Source organism: Stigmatopora nigra, chromosome 6, assembly GCF_051989575.1.
Source record: "Stigmatopora nigra isolate UIUO_SnigA chromosome 6, RoL_Snig_1.1, whole genome shotgun sequence".
Taxonomy (NCBI): Eukaryota; Metazoa; Chordata; class Actinopteri; order Syngnathiformes; family Syngnathidae; genus Stigmatopora; species Stigmatopora nigra.
The window spans coordinates 2,141,007-2,158,206 of NC_135513.1; the positions used below are offsets into that span (position 1 = coordinate 2,141,007).

Sequence of the window (17,200 nt, forward strand, 5' to 3'; positions counted from 1 at the left end):
GGTTTTTGGTTTGGAAAAACCCATATCTGTTTATTAACAGTGATGACGTTGTCCGTGCAGTTTTGATGTAAGAAAGTACAGTGTCCGTGTAGTCCTGGAGGTTGTGGTGTCCAAAAAGTTCCTGAATGGTGCAGGAAAAAGAGCCCTGCTGCTAAAAAAGGGTTTTCTGGGGCCATGTTTTTATTATCTTTATTTGTGGCCTTGTTAGCCTCCGGAGTGGGTTATATGCAGGGGTGAGAGACAGGCAGAGATTGTCTGATCCAGCAAGGTGAGGGACCGGTGTGGCTCACTAAGCATGTTTGATATTAAACAGAATAAATGTTTAGAATAAACATGGTCTAGAGTTTTATCTCCTCTGGTGTGACACTTCACGTACTGGATAAACTTAGGGAGAACAGTCTTTAAACATGCTTTGTTGAAGTCATCAGCGACAATAAAGACTCCATCGGGGTGGTCAAGCTGCTATTTGTTTATAGCCGCTAGCGGGAGGCTAAGTTCCATGCTAACGTTAGCATCCGGTGGGATGTAAACAGCCATTACAATGACAATCATTAGATCTCTAGGTGGATAGAAGGGCCCGCACCATACTGCCAAGAGCTCTAAATCCGGAGAGCAGTGAGTGTTGATATCCTACTGTTGCAGCACCATTCATTGTGTATGTACAAGCAAAGTCCCCCCCCCCCCCCTTTGTTTCCTGATAAATCTTTCGAACGATCATTTCGGAATAGGGTCTGGCTAGCTAGTGAAACCACGGCGAAGGGAACAAGCACAGCCTCTTCGTGGCCCCTTCCATTCAACCAGACCTCTGGGCGAATGTGCTTCGTCAGGCGCGCACCCCACGACTCGGACCATCGGCCCGGTCAGGGAGCTGGCGCCACCGAGACCCTGGAGTCTCCCCCCCTTACCTTTTTGAGATGGGGGGCCTGGTATCCGGCACTGGCCTCCCGCCTCCTCCTCCTTGCCGGAGATGTCGAAACGAACCCGGGACCTGACGGAGATTGCTACCACTGCCACCGTCCGATCCGTCTCGGCCAACCTCCGCTCCATTGCTCCGCCCCTTCCTGCCCCGCCCTATGCCACAAACAGTCGGCTTGCAGCGGCCTCTCCCGGCGGTTGCAGACCGGCCCTTGGAGGTGCGTGGCCCACGGAGGCCAACCTCCCGGCCCTCCCCCTTCGGGAGGGCGGATTTGTTGCTCCTGCAACAAGGCATTCAAGACTGGGATCCGCTTCCTTGCATGCGCGGAAACCAGCTGTGGAGCGATGACCCACCGCGGAAGGCGTTGCCGTGGAGACACCCCCGAGGCGTCTCCATGGAGATGCCCACTGCACAGGCCCCGAATCGAGACGGTCGCCGGCCGCGTTGCGGCCGGCCTTGCAGTCCAACCCCTGTCTGACTCCCAGCACAAAGTGAAATGCACCAGCTGCCAGCGTACCATCGCCAAGACGACCCAGCCCCTCACCTGTCGAGTCTGCAGAGCCCCCTACCACCGGTCCTGCTCAGGCACTACCCGTGATGCTGCGGCAACTATGAGGCCATCTGACACCTGGTCCTGCCCACAATGTGCCACCACCCCGACACCGGTTACCTCCCAACCCCAACCCAACCCCCCAAACCCCTTCCTACCCTTCCCAAAACCAAAGACGGACATCCCCGACGTAGCCAAGAGATCCACGCTGCGCATCATGCAGTGGAATGCTGACGGCGTGAAGACAAAGTCTGCCGAGCTGGAAAAGCGGATGGTCGAAGGCAAGTACGACATTTGCTTGATCCAGGAAAGCAAGCTGCGGGCCAAAGACTCCACCCCGACCTTCCCGGGGTATGCCGTCGTCCGTGCCGACCGCCCCAAAGACCAACCCGGGGGCGGACTCATGACCCTGATCAAAGACGACCTCTCCTTCATGAACCTGGGCGCCTCCCTGCGGGGCCTCCTGGAGTCGTCCACGATCAAGGTACGTGTGACCCGGCACCGCTGGCTGACAGTGCACAACCTCTATGCACCCCCATGCCGAGATCCGGGACCAAATTCCGAACTGGACCTCACCTGGATCGGGGCGAACACCGACGTGATCATCGGCGGTGACCTAAACGCCCACTCCGGCCTCTGGGACTACAACCAGCCAAGCGACAAGCGTGGGGCCGACATCGAGGACTGGCTGCTGAGGAACTCCATCACACTCCTTAACAACGGGTCGGCAACAAGGGTGAACCGAAGCACCGGCGGGCTTAGCACACCCGACCTCACCTTTGCCCACCCGCGGCTCGCCAACCATGCCGAATGGACTGTTGATGAGGACCTTGGATCCGACCACCTACCCCTGTCCATCTCAGTGGCCTGTGTCGTCCGCCCGTCGTGCCCGCCCCTACCAACGGCACGGTGGAACCACAAAGACGTCGACTGGGCAACCTTCACTCAAGACGTAGAAGATGCAGTACTGAGTTTTGGAACCAACACGCCCCCGCCGCTGTCCAACCGCCTCTCCCGCTTCACGACCCTGTTGAAGGAGGTGGGGAAGCGCGTCGTTGGCAAATCCCGGAGAGGCAAGACGAGCAATACCTGGATGTCGGCTGACGTGAGATCTGCTATCAAAGACCGCAATCGCCTACGCCGCTCCATAAGCACCCACAAAGAAGACTGGCTGGCCGCTTGCAGGAAAGTGAACTCACTCACCCGGTCGGCCAAGGAAGCAAAGTGGGCTGCCCTATTGGAGGAGCTGGAGTTCAACCCGGACACCAGCAAAACGTGGCGTTTGATCCGCTCTCTCAGCGGATCACCCGATAACTGCGCGCTCACTGAGTCCTTGCAACACAACGGCCGCCTCTACACCACCAATGTGGGGAAAGCCGATGTTTTTGCAAAGCACTATGCCGCAGTGTGCAGACTCTCCTTCTCCAAAAAAGAACGACACCGCATCCGAGAAGCGAAGCAACGGCTGGATGCCCCATCAGCTGACGGCGAGAGCTGCGCGGATTTCAGCGAGCGGGAGCTCAAAACTGCGATCCACCAGATGCGACCGACGGGCGCCCCAGGTCCGGACGATATCCCCCCATCCTTCATCAAGGCGCTGGGACCTGCGGCCAGGCGGGAACTCCTGGGAATCTTCAATGAATCCTTCAGATCCGGTTCCTGCCCGCAGGCATGGAGAGAGGCAACCATCCTACCTCTCAGGAAGACTGGCAAACCTGCCAGTGACATCTCTTCCTATCGTCCAATCAGCCTGACCTCGTGCGTGGTGAAGACCCTCGAGAGAATCATCCACAACCGAGTGTACTACGAGGCAGAAACCGGAGGTTGGATCTGCAGAGAGCAGGCGGGCTTCCGCAAACTGAGGAGCTGCGAAGACCAGATCCTCCACGTCACGCAGACCATTAGCGACGGCTTCCAACGGAAAAAACCGCTCCGCGGAGTGATGGCCCTGCTGGACTACAGCAAAGCCTACGACCGTGTCTGGAAGGAGGATCTCCTCTTGACGGCGCTGGACGTAGGCATGCCAGCCCAAACTGCCCGGTGGCTAAAGAGCTTCCTCTCCGACCGCCGAGCCAGGGTCCTAATAAACGGGGAGCGGGGAAAGTCCGTCCCACTGCGCCAAGGTCTCCCCCAAGGCTCTGTCCTTGCACCCCTCCTCTTCGTGTTATACATCAACAACCTCCGAAGAGTCATCCCAGCAGGGGTCGACATCGCGCTTTATGCCGACGATGTTGCCCTGCTGGCACAGAGTACACGCAAGGAAGACGCTGAGGCGGCGATCCAGAACGCAGTCGGAGCTGTCAGTGAGTGGAGCTGCAAAAAGAAGATGAAGTTGAACGCCTCGAAGAGTGAGGTCACTTTCTTCTCAACCGACCCAAGGGAGGCTTCCTGGACCCCGTCCGTCAATGTGGGAACAACGAGCCTGCGCTTCAACCCCACCCCCAAATTCCTTGGGGTAAAGCTCGACAGGTGCCTGAGTTTCGGGCCACACGTGAAGGCCGTCACCAAGACAGTGGCTTCCCGAAACCGCATCCTTGCCTCTCTGACCACAAAAGACTGGGGTTGGCAGAAAAACAGCCTACGCTCTGTCCACCTCGCCCTTCAGCGGAGCGTCATGGACTATGCCGCCCCAGCATGGCAACCCTTCCTGTCGCGGTCCCGACTCGACGACCTTGGTCGCGCCCAGAACAGTGCCCTGCGCATCGTGACGGGCCAACTGAGGACTACACCAGTCGAGGCGCTGCAGCTAGAAGCGGGCGTGTGCTCCTACTCCTCGCGAGTAAACCAACTAGCAGCCATCTCCTTTGAAAAAGCCCTCCGCCTTCCTCCTGATCACCCTCGGCACGAACTTGCTACTAAGACAGTCGTGCACCGTCTCCAGCGTTCCAGCTGGCGCAAGACCGCGTCGGGAATTATGTCCGCCCTCCCCCCCTCCCTGTCCAACCAACGAGAGGTCCTCCCGCCCCCCATCGAGTGCCCATGGGTGAACGACACCGACCTCTGGACGGTCTCTGCAACCCTTGGGAGTGCCACAAAACTCGATCCCCTGCCAGTCCTTCGGGAACGTGCCATCTCCGCCATCCGTGCAGTCGCACCAGAGGTCACCATCTACACCGACGGCTCTGCTACCGATGGAACAAGGGCCGGCGGGGTGGCAATGATCGTCACCACTGGAGATCCGGCAGACCCAGTCACCACGCACTCAAAGCCGATGCGTGGGGCCCCTTTCACTTCCTCCTTCGAGGAAGAGAAGGCGGCCATGACGATGGCCCTGCAATGGCTAACTGACACGGACATAGCTGGTGACGTCGCAGTGTGCTCGGACAGTCAATCACTACTGACTGCCATCGCCAGCCACTCGGCCGACACCGGCGAAATCCGTCGTCTGCTGAACCAGCGCAGGGCTCGGACAGCCCTCCTGTGGACCCCAGGTCACTGCGGGTTGCCTGGGAACGAGATGGCAGACGCCCTAGCGAAGGAAGCCGCCTCCTCCAAGGTCAACGAGCCACGACCAATCTCATTCGCCCCAGCCAAGGCAGCCATCAGACGACTAATTCGCGACAATCCACCCAGACCGGATCATCGCGCAGCGGTCGTCTACCCAAAATATAACTGGCGCCTAGACTGTGCGCGCGTGAAGAACCGGAGCGACGCGGTTCTCATCGCCCGCCTCCGCTCGGGCCACCACCCAAGCCTGAGAGCTTACCGTCACCTTCTCAACCCCACCCTCGACCCAACCTGCCCCCTCTGCCGGGAAGAGACGCAAGACCTTGAACATTGGCTCCAGCGTTGCCCCGGCCTTTCTTCCCTCCGCCTCCAGATCTTCGGTGTCGCCTCACCCCCCCTGGACGTGCTGGTGACTGAGCCGTCGAAGGTGCTAGCGCTAGCCAGGCGTACCCTATGTTAGGGCCACCTGGGCGCTGCCTCTACAACAACAACAACAACAACGGCGGCGAGGATTTGCGGGTGTTTCTGTGATGAAAATAATGTTGCAGTTTCTGACAAACCTGTGTAGCAAGCTGAAGTTCCAAATCGTCCATTTTGTGGGTGATGAATCTGGCGTTGGTCAACAAGATACTCGGAAGCCGTGCACAGTGCGGTTGCCCCCTTAGTTTAGCAGCTAGGCCTGCCCGGCATCCGCGCTTTTGCCCTTTTTCCCTTCGCCGTTGTACTCCGAGTAGGCGGAATATCCACGGAGATCCCAGTGTTCTCGAGATGTTCTCGGAGATATTGTAGGTCCGTTGGTAATCTGTTGTGATGGATATATTGCATCTCCTTCCGAGAGTAATTAAATCCTGTCGACTGTCGAAAACCTTTGAATCGCAGATGTTTGTAAATAACAATATGACTGTGGAAACAAAGCACCAAACTGGAAAGCAAAGAGCCGCTGCACCCGTGCAATAGTAGTTATCACTCTCAAATCTCTAAATACCTAATAAAACAATGAATATAGTACTCACAAATAAGGTGAAGCTGGGGCAAACAAAACTTACTTAACTTTAGACATGTGTTTTCTAAAGCAAGTAAATTATAATTAAACTAGGACTGCAAGCCAGACAGTCAAGCCCAGAACTGCAAGATAGGAGAGTTTAACTAAGAGCTGCTTGTGGACCATGATTGGGGGAGGGATGAGTGGGAAGTCGTCACAGCTGTGTTGGCCTGGGCGGGGCTGAAATGAAAGGGTTAATTGACCACCAGAATGGCAGCACCATGAACAATGGTCAAGCGATCCTCCACACCTCCGCCACAGACGTGGAGTCACAGCTCCAGGCAGATGCAGAACAAAACCAAACACAAAAACAACACAACCCACAGCATAATAAGTACCCAGGCTGACAGCCGTAACAGTTGTTGAGAGGGACCAGCTGCCCTGATCCTACAAATTAAAATATATTTAAAAAAAAAATAAAAGGAAGGGGTGCATTAATGGCTAAAGGTGGATGGAAAAATAATGTCAAAATTAACATATTAAAGTCATTATATTTCCCCATGGACTATGCCAATTTAATTAGGGATTTTAATGGTTTATTTGCAACCAAAAGGTGACAACACTACTGTAGGCCATAGCCCAGGCTATGGCTTCCGGGCCATATATGTCTCTTTAGATGGGTGCATATGGCTCTCATGTTACGGTAAAATGTAGAACTCATTGCTGCGAGAAAGGAGTCCTGAACACACCAATGAGAGACTCGCATTGGCACATCACTGTGTAGGCAACAGGGTTCCGTCGCTACATGAACCAATCAAAGCCTCGCCTTGGCACATCACAGTGGTACTCGCACTAACTCTAGCGTTGCTTTACTCCTCTTTTTTGGGGCGTTAAAACACCCTTCACCTGGCGAATAAGTGGTCTGGAAGACAATATCGTTTGAATCCCTAAAATGGGTAGGTGCAAAGAGATGCACTTACAAGGAAGGCATCGTTCAAACTGGAAGCTATGAGTTATGTGGAGTACCATGAAAATCAAGCTGCAGCAAAACAATTAAACTTAAATTAGTTCTTAGTTCGCAAGTGAATGTAGCTGGAAAATCAGGCTTGACAAGTAAAAAAGACAAAGCTGAGTTTCCATGGACTAAGGCTTGGAAGCGATGGATGCCTGATGGCAAACATAGTTACAGAAAGACTGGCAGGCAGCGTCGGGCTGGTTATGCAACGATTTGTGAATGGATTGTGGAAGCCTGGGCTAACATTTGGGCTAGCACTGTAGTTCAAGCTTTGACCAAAGCCATCATCACGTTTACAGTAGCTTTCAACGACGACTTTGACAGTGAGATTGAACCCTGCGTGTTCGACGACAAACTCGGACACTTGACCAAACTCATTACGGTGCATACAGAAGATAAGGACTTTGACGGATTTGTAGATGTATTAATGCTTTGACGTATACACTGCTCACAAAATTAAATATATATTTTTTTATTGGGCCTGGCATGAGATCAGTTAGCCCTGTCTGATAATTTCGCCTGGTTGGGTAAGCCAGTGTTACCCAACCCCTGTTGGTACTTTAAATACTCTACGCACCTCTGACAATACATTTTCTCCTCTTAATCCAAAAAACAACAATGAAAGAGAGACCTGTGCAGTATGATTACGGTGAAGGGAAGATGATGGCATAGTGTACAGGTTATTGAGAGCTTTATTCCAAATCAGGTAACTATTCTTCAGATTCGAGAGGTGTGGTCTGGTCAGCTAGAGGAGGTTGTTCAGAAGGTTTTTGCCCCACAAGAAACAGTGATGGGGAGTTGTGACGGCTGTTTCTCTTTTATACAAATATGGTTTTGTACAAGAACATGACTGTCAAGACAATTGCCATATTCAATGGCTATGAACATGTCATCAATCTCATGGACACTTTGTTTCAAACTGTGAGCCATATTGAAAATGTCTTGCCCATTTCTCAAAGTACTAAGACCACACGTTGTTCCGCTTAATTAAATTTGCACTTAGCCCCTCTGTGCTGTCCAGCGTTCTTACCCATCCAGAGAGCTCTATTTTTGGATAAGGGTGTCGTTGTTTGCTTTAAGGTCTCAAAGAGCTCGCTTTTCTTTTTAATCCAATTATTTTAATCTATTTTTTTAAAAAAATCTAAATAATAAATCTAAAATGGACCGGCCCACGTGAAATCAAGTTGATGTTAAAGCGGCCCGCGAACCAACCAGAGTCTGTCACCCTTGTTCCATGTGGATGCTTAAAGTCTTACCTATTTTTCATAAAACTTTAAATATATTTGGATATAGTATTGTGAAATTTCAGCATTGTCAACCATTAGTACAAAGTAATGCAGTTGGATAAAATATAAATTAGCAATGTTTTTATTGTTTACTTTGAACTACTTTTGCAGCATCTAAAGTCCACCGATAAGTCATCATCTTTAATGTTTCCCTGTGAAAAGGTGTTTGTTTGTTTTTTAATTCATTAGCTGTCATTGTTTCATTTCAAGTCATCTCTCAGTTCATCTTGACCTGAAGGAACATTGAGTTGTTCCTTCAGAAAAAAACTTTCTTCACCCCTAGAATTGCTATTAGAATGTGTTAAAATGTTGATTCAATGACCATAACTTTGTCCTTTTTATTTCTGCACTTTTTCCCCTTTACTAGAGTAAGTGTTCTGGATCCTGCTGTTGCCCCAATGTTATCGGGATATAAAATGAAAATAAATCTGGCCAAAAAACTATTAATTAATTAAAATCTCATCATATTTCACAAATGCTTTTAATGCAAGGTTGCAATTTGGTGCAATTTTGCTGTGCATATTATTCTTCCAATCCATGCAGGGCGCCTGCCCCCTGCTCTTGCTGAACTGTATTGCTTAATTGGGCAAGCTGTTGTTTCAAAGAACAATCGTAAAACCTGTTTCAAAATAGCTGCCTCCTTGAATATCAAAATTATTTCTTAAACATTACTACATTGAACATTTGCCATTATCAAGTGCCATTGTTTACACAGATTTTGGAGATTTCTACAGCCTTGTTTTTTTCTGTGATTGCCATTTGTCACACTGCTATTTGCCTTTTGTCTGCTTCACAAGTCACATTTGATCTGTGTACATGCTAATGAGGTTTGCTCTGCTGTATATCAGACTAAAGACGGGCAGGACTACAATCCCAAACACCGCAGAGATAATCTCCCTGTACGGGACTGATCTCTGTTGGGTTGTGGTCGGCATCAACACTAATTAGCGTCCCCGGTGTGCCAGGGTCTCTATGGCGCTATGTACGGGCGAGCATGACCCTATCCGGGTACCTGCCGCCTCTCTGCGATCCCAAAGATGGGAGCTTGCTTATGGATGGTGGCTACATCAACAACCTGCCAGGCAAGTAAAGGTGGTACACTCTCAGACTCTGCCAACCTGATGGACCAGAAGAAGTAGTGATGTGGATTGTGCATATCTTGTTTGGTGGTTTAAGGGATGCAAGGCAACTACATATGTTAAGGGTATATTCACATTTGCAAATCAGTTTTGATACCAAAAGTCACGTTTCCAGTTGCTCACTGTCAGTCAGATTGGTGCTATATGTATCTGATCCCAAGATAGAGCCTGGTAGTAAAAAAGAAATTGACATGAATTTTGCAAATTTATTACCAATATCTAAGATAGTCTTTAAATACACTTAACAAGCAGCACAATGGCAAACAGTATAACATAATTTTTAAACACTCAGCTTTTTGGAGGTGGAAGTGTATTTACTTTGAGACCTTGTTTTTATATCATTTTTCTGCGGCTGACTTCTGGTTTTTGCATTGCGGATATCACAGCGGATATTGCCAGGAACATGGGTGCCAAAACTGTCATTGCTATTGATGTGGGCAGCCAGGACGAGACAGATCTCTGTAACTATGGCGACTGTCTGTCTGGTTGGTGGCTGCTGTGGAAACGTATCAATCCCTGGTCTAAAAAAGTTAAGGTGCGTCCGTTTAATAATGCTGAAATAACCGTAATGAATGTTTAGATTGCATTTACTGTTTTGCTGTGCTAATAAACTATCTTTCTGTAATTTCACAGTCACAAAACTGCTAAATACTATGAATCATCCATAGATTACTGTTTCACTGTTTCACAAAATTACTAAATATGGGATTGGAATCAAATTTACTGAAAAAAATACTTCAGCAATTTATATACATTTTTTTGCGATCATCTTAACTCATAATGATTCATTTCAAATCAAAATGTCATCTTCTAAATAGTTTTTGCCTTTTACATGTTCTCAAAACGTTCAATTATTTTAAAAGTTAAGAAGCGTGCTCACTTCCGTTTCAACAACATGTATAATTTCTCACAGTTGCTTTATGCAGTGTACACATCTGTTAGCTATGTGCACAAAATAATTAACTATTAAAAGAAGGAAACTATTTGAAAAGCATTAGATAAAATTGAGCTTTATTTTTGTGTGTCACTGATGAATGCTAGATGGAAAAATCTTTAAAATCTCTTTACCCTCTATCATAATTTTTTGACGTTTTGCAGCTCTGCAGCCATTTCATTGCAATTATAATCTCTACAACTTTGTTCAGGTGCCAGACATGGCAGAAATCCAGTCTCGGCTGGCCTATGTGTCTTGTGTGCGGCAATTAGAAGTGGTCAAGAAGAGTACTTATTGCGAGTACATTAGACCGCCCATTGATCGTTTCAAGACCATGGACTTTGGAAAGTTTGATGAGATTTACGTGAGTTTCTTTGACAAAACTTTCCTCTTTCAGTTAGACAGTTGTTTTGACATCCTCATGTAAAAATACAGTACTGTGGCTTTAGAGTATTTTGTTATGTTTAGTATGTATATATGTATAATATAAGTGCTATTAGATATTTTAAGTCATGGCTCCTTCCTTATACACTGTTTCTGTTTCAGGATGTGGGCTTCCAGCACGGTAAACTGGTTTTCACTGGCTGGGCCAGAGGTGACATAATTGAAAACATGCTAAGGGACCATGGATCGGCCGACCACAATGACAGCAAAAGAGTTGACGTGAGAGTGATAACTACTATTGTTAGATATTGTACTGGATCGTGTAAATGCTCTTAGTCAAACAAGAGTACAACAATGTTGAGAAAGGCCTCTAAACCTCATGACAATAATTTATTTTATGGAATGCTACATTAATTATTGTTCTCACTGATTTTATGATTGCCTTAATATGCAAAATGAGTAAAATTTTGAAAATGTGTGTTCCAGTCATGTACATTTCAAGGAGCTGACTTCACAGACCTTGCTGAGATTGTTTCCAGGATAGAACCAGTACAAAACTATGTCTCTGATGGTAAATTATTTTTTTCTTTATTCATGTTTTACTGCAGAAAATGTTTTTCTCCCTATTTAACACATATTGCGCAGTTCACCTAAAAAATTTAATTCACTAGAACTGGTATAATAAATAAGGGCTAGCATTCTACAACACAACACATCTGAACATGTCTCTGATAGTTGATAGATGTTCGTGAAGTGAGCCGCTTCATAATGCTCCATGGTAATCTCTCCTAAATGTTTCTCTTAGCGGAGGAGTCAGACTGTCTGACGGAGTATGAGGAAGATGGGATGAACACTGTGAGAGAGGAAGAAGGGCAGGAGAAGGAAGAAGAGGTAGAAGACCTAGGGGACCAGTCCTCAGGAGAGTGGATTGCAAATAGAGTCTTTCAGACTGTAAGTGCAACAGAAAATGGTTTGCCGTAGTCGGGGACAGGAAGTACTGGAGCTGTCTGCATTTCCTGTTTGATTGTCCTGAACGCAATACTGGACTAATTAGTCCAGTTCAATGGCATCCTCAATGTTTGGTTTTCGCCCTCCTTCATTAATTCCCTCGAGGGCATTGTTTTAACAGTATAATCTACTGTCCAGCTCGAGCTAAAACCAGTCATTCCCAAGAAGGTCCTTATCTGTTCCACATTACGTGGTTCGGTTAGGGTTACTTACTCCTTCCAACTGAGAATGTGGCACTGAAATTGTTCCATGTGAAATGACTCTTCCCAGATATTCTACCTGGGACTGGAAATATTGTAACTTTGCATTGGAGGTCTTATGTCCTCCCTCTCCGAGTCTCTGTAGTAGTTTAATTGAGTCTCTATTGAAGTTCTCGAGCGTTGGCGCGCAGATCAACAAATCGTCCACATACTGTAACACAGTGCTACTTAGGTGTATACCTAGAAGGTCTTCCCTCAATTCCTGGTTATACACATGCAGGCTATGTTTAAATATTGGCATAACTTGTTGTTTCAATCAACACACCTGATTTCAAAAGCCCTTCGATTGTTGGTCCAATGCCATTTTCTGCCTCCGGTCGCAACGGGTACTGAGCGTGTCTTGGAAGATTCACATTAGGTTAAAGACTTACTCTGATGGGGTTTGCTGATTTGACCAACCCTACGTCTGTTTTGTGTTTTGACGACAAATTTCCCGGAACGTGTTTTAGCATGTCTTGCTTTAAATCATTCTCACTTTTTTTGATTTGGAACATCTGCTGCATGCCATGCAACAATCACTTCTCTTGGCTTTGAAATCATAGAATTTTCCACACAATTTACACACACTTTATCTTTGTCCCATCTGGGTACATGAGAATTAACGGATTAACTGTCATCTTCCAAGTTACCAGTGACCTGTTTTTCATTATTGATCCCAAATCTCCGGACATAAAACCTTCATTCACCAACAAAGTTACATATGGCGAAGAGCTAGGTACATTATACCATCGCGGTAGAAATGGACTCGAATCGACATTTGACGCAGCACCCTCCTGCCCAACGATAATATATTCAGTGGCCATGGCCACCAGCATGTCTCAGGTTTGATTCCCATTTTCCTTCAAATGCTTCAATAAATGACGGCTCATAGTACAATGGTATTCAGACCACGGTCTTGTTGCTTTTGGAATTTGTGAAAGGATGTACTTTTCCCACTTGTGGACGGCCCAGAGCACTGGTTCAGATATATCACCTATCCGGTACACTTTTGTCAGTGCTGCCTGAAGGATAATTTAAAAAAAATCCTAGCTTTTGTCAACTACTACTCCCTATGGCGTGCATCGAATATTTACATTTTGTTTGCACAGGGTGTCTAGTCCCCAAAGAATTACAGGTGTCTGCTGTGATACCAGAACTGGCATTATGGTTGTTTCACCCCTCACCATTAATTGAGCTGGAGCTGCCGTTGATATTGTTTGAAGTGTTCCCGAGAATCCCACTGTTGTGTGGAATTTGCCATAAATCAGAATTTGCTTTTGGTTATAGATGTGACTATTGGCAACTGACCTTCCCCTGCTGGGTTCTCTGGGCACCCCTAATACTCAATATTCAGCCCACCCCATGGATTAACTGGACCAGAATATTGTTGTTGCGAGTTGGAGCCTTGAACCTGTGAGGATTGACCGCCACAACCTCCCTAGTACACATCAGAAGCCGTCCATGGATTAGACGGGCAATTCTGTCGAATGTGACCAGGCTGTTCACATCCCGCCTAGAGGAGTCTGAGGAGGACCGCTTTGCTGCTGACTGCTCCTCCTTGCTTCGCCCTTATGGTAGTGGTGACAGTGGAGCCATCACTGGTGCAGCCAGGCTTGGCTTGGAATCTTTGGTTGAGGCTTGAACTTTCCTCTTGTTCTTAGTGTACAGTTCCCCGAGCTGTAGCTGAGCCACTTTTCTTTGCAATTCTTTGTCTTGGTCATTCAGCCGTTGTTCATCCGTCTGTACTTTTCGATGGCGTGCACCACGTGCTCACAGAACTCTCAACGTGACTTTGACGCAGGTCCCACCATATCATCCACCCTGCTTCTCACTGGATTTGGCATGGCTACAACAACCACTGTTCTGAATAGTGTTTTCAGCTGCCGGCTGATGTGTATTCGGCAGGGTTTTCCGTATCGCAGATCGGCTGTCATTTAAGGTCCTTGGGATCAATGTTGATCGGATATTCGTTCCTTCATGTTGCCCACAAGTCTGCGATACAGATTGAACTCAACTCCATCTGCCTCTGGGTTACGCATCCAATGATGTCAGCTAGGTACAGGACATTTTCCATCGCAGCTAGCTACAGGACATTTTTCATTGTTGGTATTCCTAGAACTTTTGCCCACACTGCTTTGATGTCACCTAATCCCAGGATTTTGCCCACTGTCTCTTCAAACACCCTTATCCACTTCTTGGCACCCTCATGAAGAGCAGGGAGCCATGCCACAAATATCTCAAGTTCCAAGGTTGGCCATGGTATATACTGCCGCTGGGCTCCTTTTATTAAAATCAGAAATTGATTAGCAGAATCAGTATACCTTTCTGGAGGGTGGATGCCAGGTCTGTATCTGAGATCATATTGTTTGCCTTCCATGCCTGTTGCCACAAATGTAACACAACCTCCCAACACTTCTTTCTTTTCTGCCACAGTTAACTTATTGAGCCTGTCTTTCCCTTCTATTATTTTGTACATTCATACTTCATATATTTCTGAGTTGTGTCATCCACCTCACTGTCAAGTCTTGGATAGTATTTTTTTCTTTGTCCGTGCCCCCATCTTGGTTTTCTATATTGTCCCAATAAAAGCATCCTTGCTTTGTCATTTCTCTGAGCACTTGATCTCTTTCAACATGACAATCCAGCACATTTAAAGTTTTTGGCTTTTGGGCTCTTCTGTCAGTGCTGCAGTACTGTGGCGGACTTGACAAACTTTCCGCTGGTGACAGAGGAGAATGACTTCCTTCACCTGGGACCACATCCCCTGCAATTTTTACACGACCAATGATGAAAGGATATAGACCTAATGGCACCTCGCCTGACCACTGATCATTAAGCTGCCCATGTTTTTTGTTTTTTTATCTTAGCTTCATCTCCCACTCTGCTTTTCATCGTTTTGCATTTCCTACATAACTCCCCTATATTTTTAAACAGCTGTAAAATTTCCAATTCTTTCTCTTTTTTCCATCATTTGTCGCTCTTATCTCTTGGTTTGTAGTCCTTAATTCTAACTCTCATAGCCTAGCAGAGGCTTACATCAAACATTCCACTTGCAGGCCAGCTGGGGTTTAAATTATTTGTACGCTTGGACCATTCCCCACAAAAGTCTTGAATATCATCTGTCTTCCTTAGGTATTTGACTCCCAAAATCCTCGTCGCTGGAAAAGCCATCTTAGGATCATAGAAATGTGTTCCCAATAACAAGTTAATAAGTAACTGTTAAAGTATGTCGCGGAACTTTTTGGGAAAAATCATCTATCTTGTTCTGTGTCAATGGATTAAAATCAAACTATAATCCAGACTCTGTTTATATCAAGATGGATAGTGAGATGTTAAAACAAAATGCATTCAATTCAAATGTTTTGGTCAATAAAATTGTGTACTCACAGGGTTAATTCAACTTTCCCTCAGGCCGGCCATGCAAAAAATAAAATGCACTCTCATCTCCTGTTTCTAATATTTCCACAAAGGGAGGGCAGCTTTGCCACGCCCTCTGATCAAAAAAAAAATCCACATGAAATTTTAGCAATATTTTTTTCACACTTGTTTTACAAACATTCCTAAGTATTTAGTCAACCACCAATTGTCTAAAAGTTCGCCTACTTGAAAATATTAGAGAGGCCTGTAATCGTCAACATGGGTAAACCTCAACCATGAGAGACAGAATGTGGGGGAAAAAAAACAGAAAATCACATCGTTTGATTTTTGAAGAAATTATTACCAGATTAGAGTGGATTAAGAATTTGGTTACCTACAAACAAGCAAGATTTCTGGCTGTCAAAGAGGTCTAACTTCTTCTTACAAGGTCTAACGAGGTCTCCACTCGCTACCTGTATTAATAGCATCTGTTTTAACTCATTATCGGTATAAAAGACACCTGTCCACAACCTCGGTCTCTCACACTCCAAACTCCTCTATGGCCAAGACCAAAGAGCGGTCGAAGAACACCAGATACAGAATTTTCCACACGCACTCTCTCAAATGTCGGCGCATGGAAACCTAAACTATTTATGATATGCTATAATACACATATAATTAATTTGTAAGTACTCCGACTGTTCTGACTGATCTTTTCAAACGCAGACTTGTTTGAGTGCTCATAGGTCGGTTCAACCGAATATTAAATATACATATTCACTCAGAACCACGTATTATATTAGGTGCAACCGGGTTTGACAGTGCGTTTCCTCCTGACGCATCTTTGGAGGGCGTAACCCTCAATTCTACTGACGCGCTAAACCTGAAATAACATTCAAACAGATTTAACAATTAATCAACAATCTATGGCTTCATCTAACCATTTAACGCTTTTGCATTAACCCCTGGACCATGCCGTCTATATGAATAAGGGAATTAAATAATGGGTTATTTGGGTCGCTAATAAAACGGTGTTGAAAGGTTGCCACAGCGTATTTTGTTACTTTGAGGAGATTAGCATGAATGCCTAGTGGAGTGATGAGGGTTGGTTAACCATAGCGCATCAACCTGTCCCATCAGAAAGGAGAGGAATAAATAAGGTAACTCCACTACAAAACCACCTCATGTCCACCCGACAGCAAGTCAAGGCTTCCGATCCGACAGACCTACTAGTCACCAGAAGAGTCGGCCATTGTTTCTGAGGAATGATTCCAACTTTTATAATTTGGATCGCCGTCCCTCGATGAGGCTCAACGTCGTCGAGAGAGGTCAGCCGCCGCACCAAAATTCTGAGCCGTCCATCGTATCTCCTCCACTTTAAAACAGATACTGATAAAAACAGTGAATCCAAAGCACATAGTCTTGTTGACAGGAGTGTTTTATTTATATATATATATATATATATATATATATATATATATATATATATATATATATATATATATATATATATATATATATATATATATATATATATATATATATATATATATATATATATATATATATATATATATATGGGGTATATATATATATATATATATATATATATATATATATATATATATATATATATATATATATATATATATATATATATATATATATATATATATATATATATGGGGTATATATATATATATATATATATATATATATATGGGGTATATATATATATATATATATGTCTCTCCCTCTCCCTCCCCCTCCCCCCCCCCCTCCCCCTCCCTCTCTCCCTCTCTCTCTCTCTCTCTCTCTCTCTCTCTCTCTCTCTCTCTCTATATATATATATATATATATATATATATATATATATATATATATATATATATATATATATATATATATGTGTGTGTGCGTGGAAACAAAAGATTCTATTAGAA

The 17,200-nt window shown here is 45.9% G+C and overlaps 1 protein-coding gene across 1 annotated transcript in view; it reads left to right on the top strand.

Annotated features, from left to right (window-relative positions):
- Nucleotides 1-17,200, top strand: part of pnpla6 (patatin-like phospholipase domain containing 6) — a 111,219-nt gene that overhangs the window by 83,826 nt on the left and 10,193 nt on the right. The window contains exons 33-38 of the mRNA XM_077718293.1: nucleotides 9,162-9,278; nucleotides 9,722-9,870; nucleotides 10,481-10,633; nucleotides 10,816-10,932; nucleotides 11,140-11,224; nucleotides 11,459-11,604. Of these exons, the coding sequence (XP_077574419.1) occupies nucleotides 9,162-9,278; nucleotides 9,722-9,870; nucleotides 10,481-10,633; nucleotides 10,816-10,932; nucleotides 11,140-11,224; nucleotides 11,459-11,604 (767 nt within the window). The remainder of the gene's footprint in view (nucleotides 1-9,161; nucleotides 9,279-9,721; nucleotides 9,871-10,480; nucleotides 10,634-10,815; nucleotides 10,933-11,139; nucleotides 11,225-11,458; nucleotides 11,605-17,200) is intronic.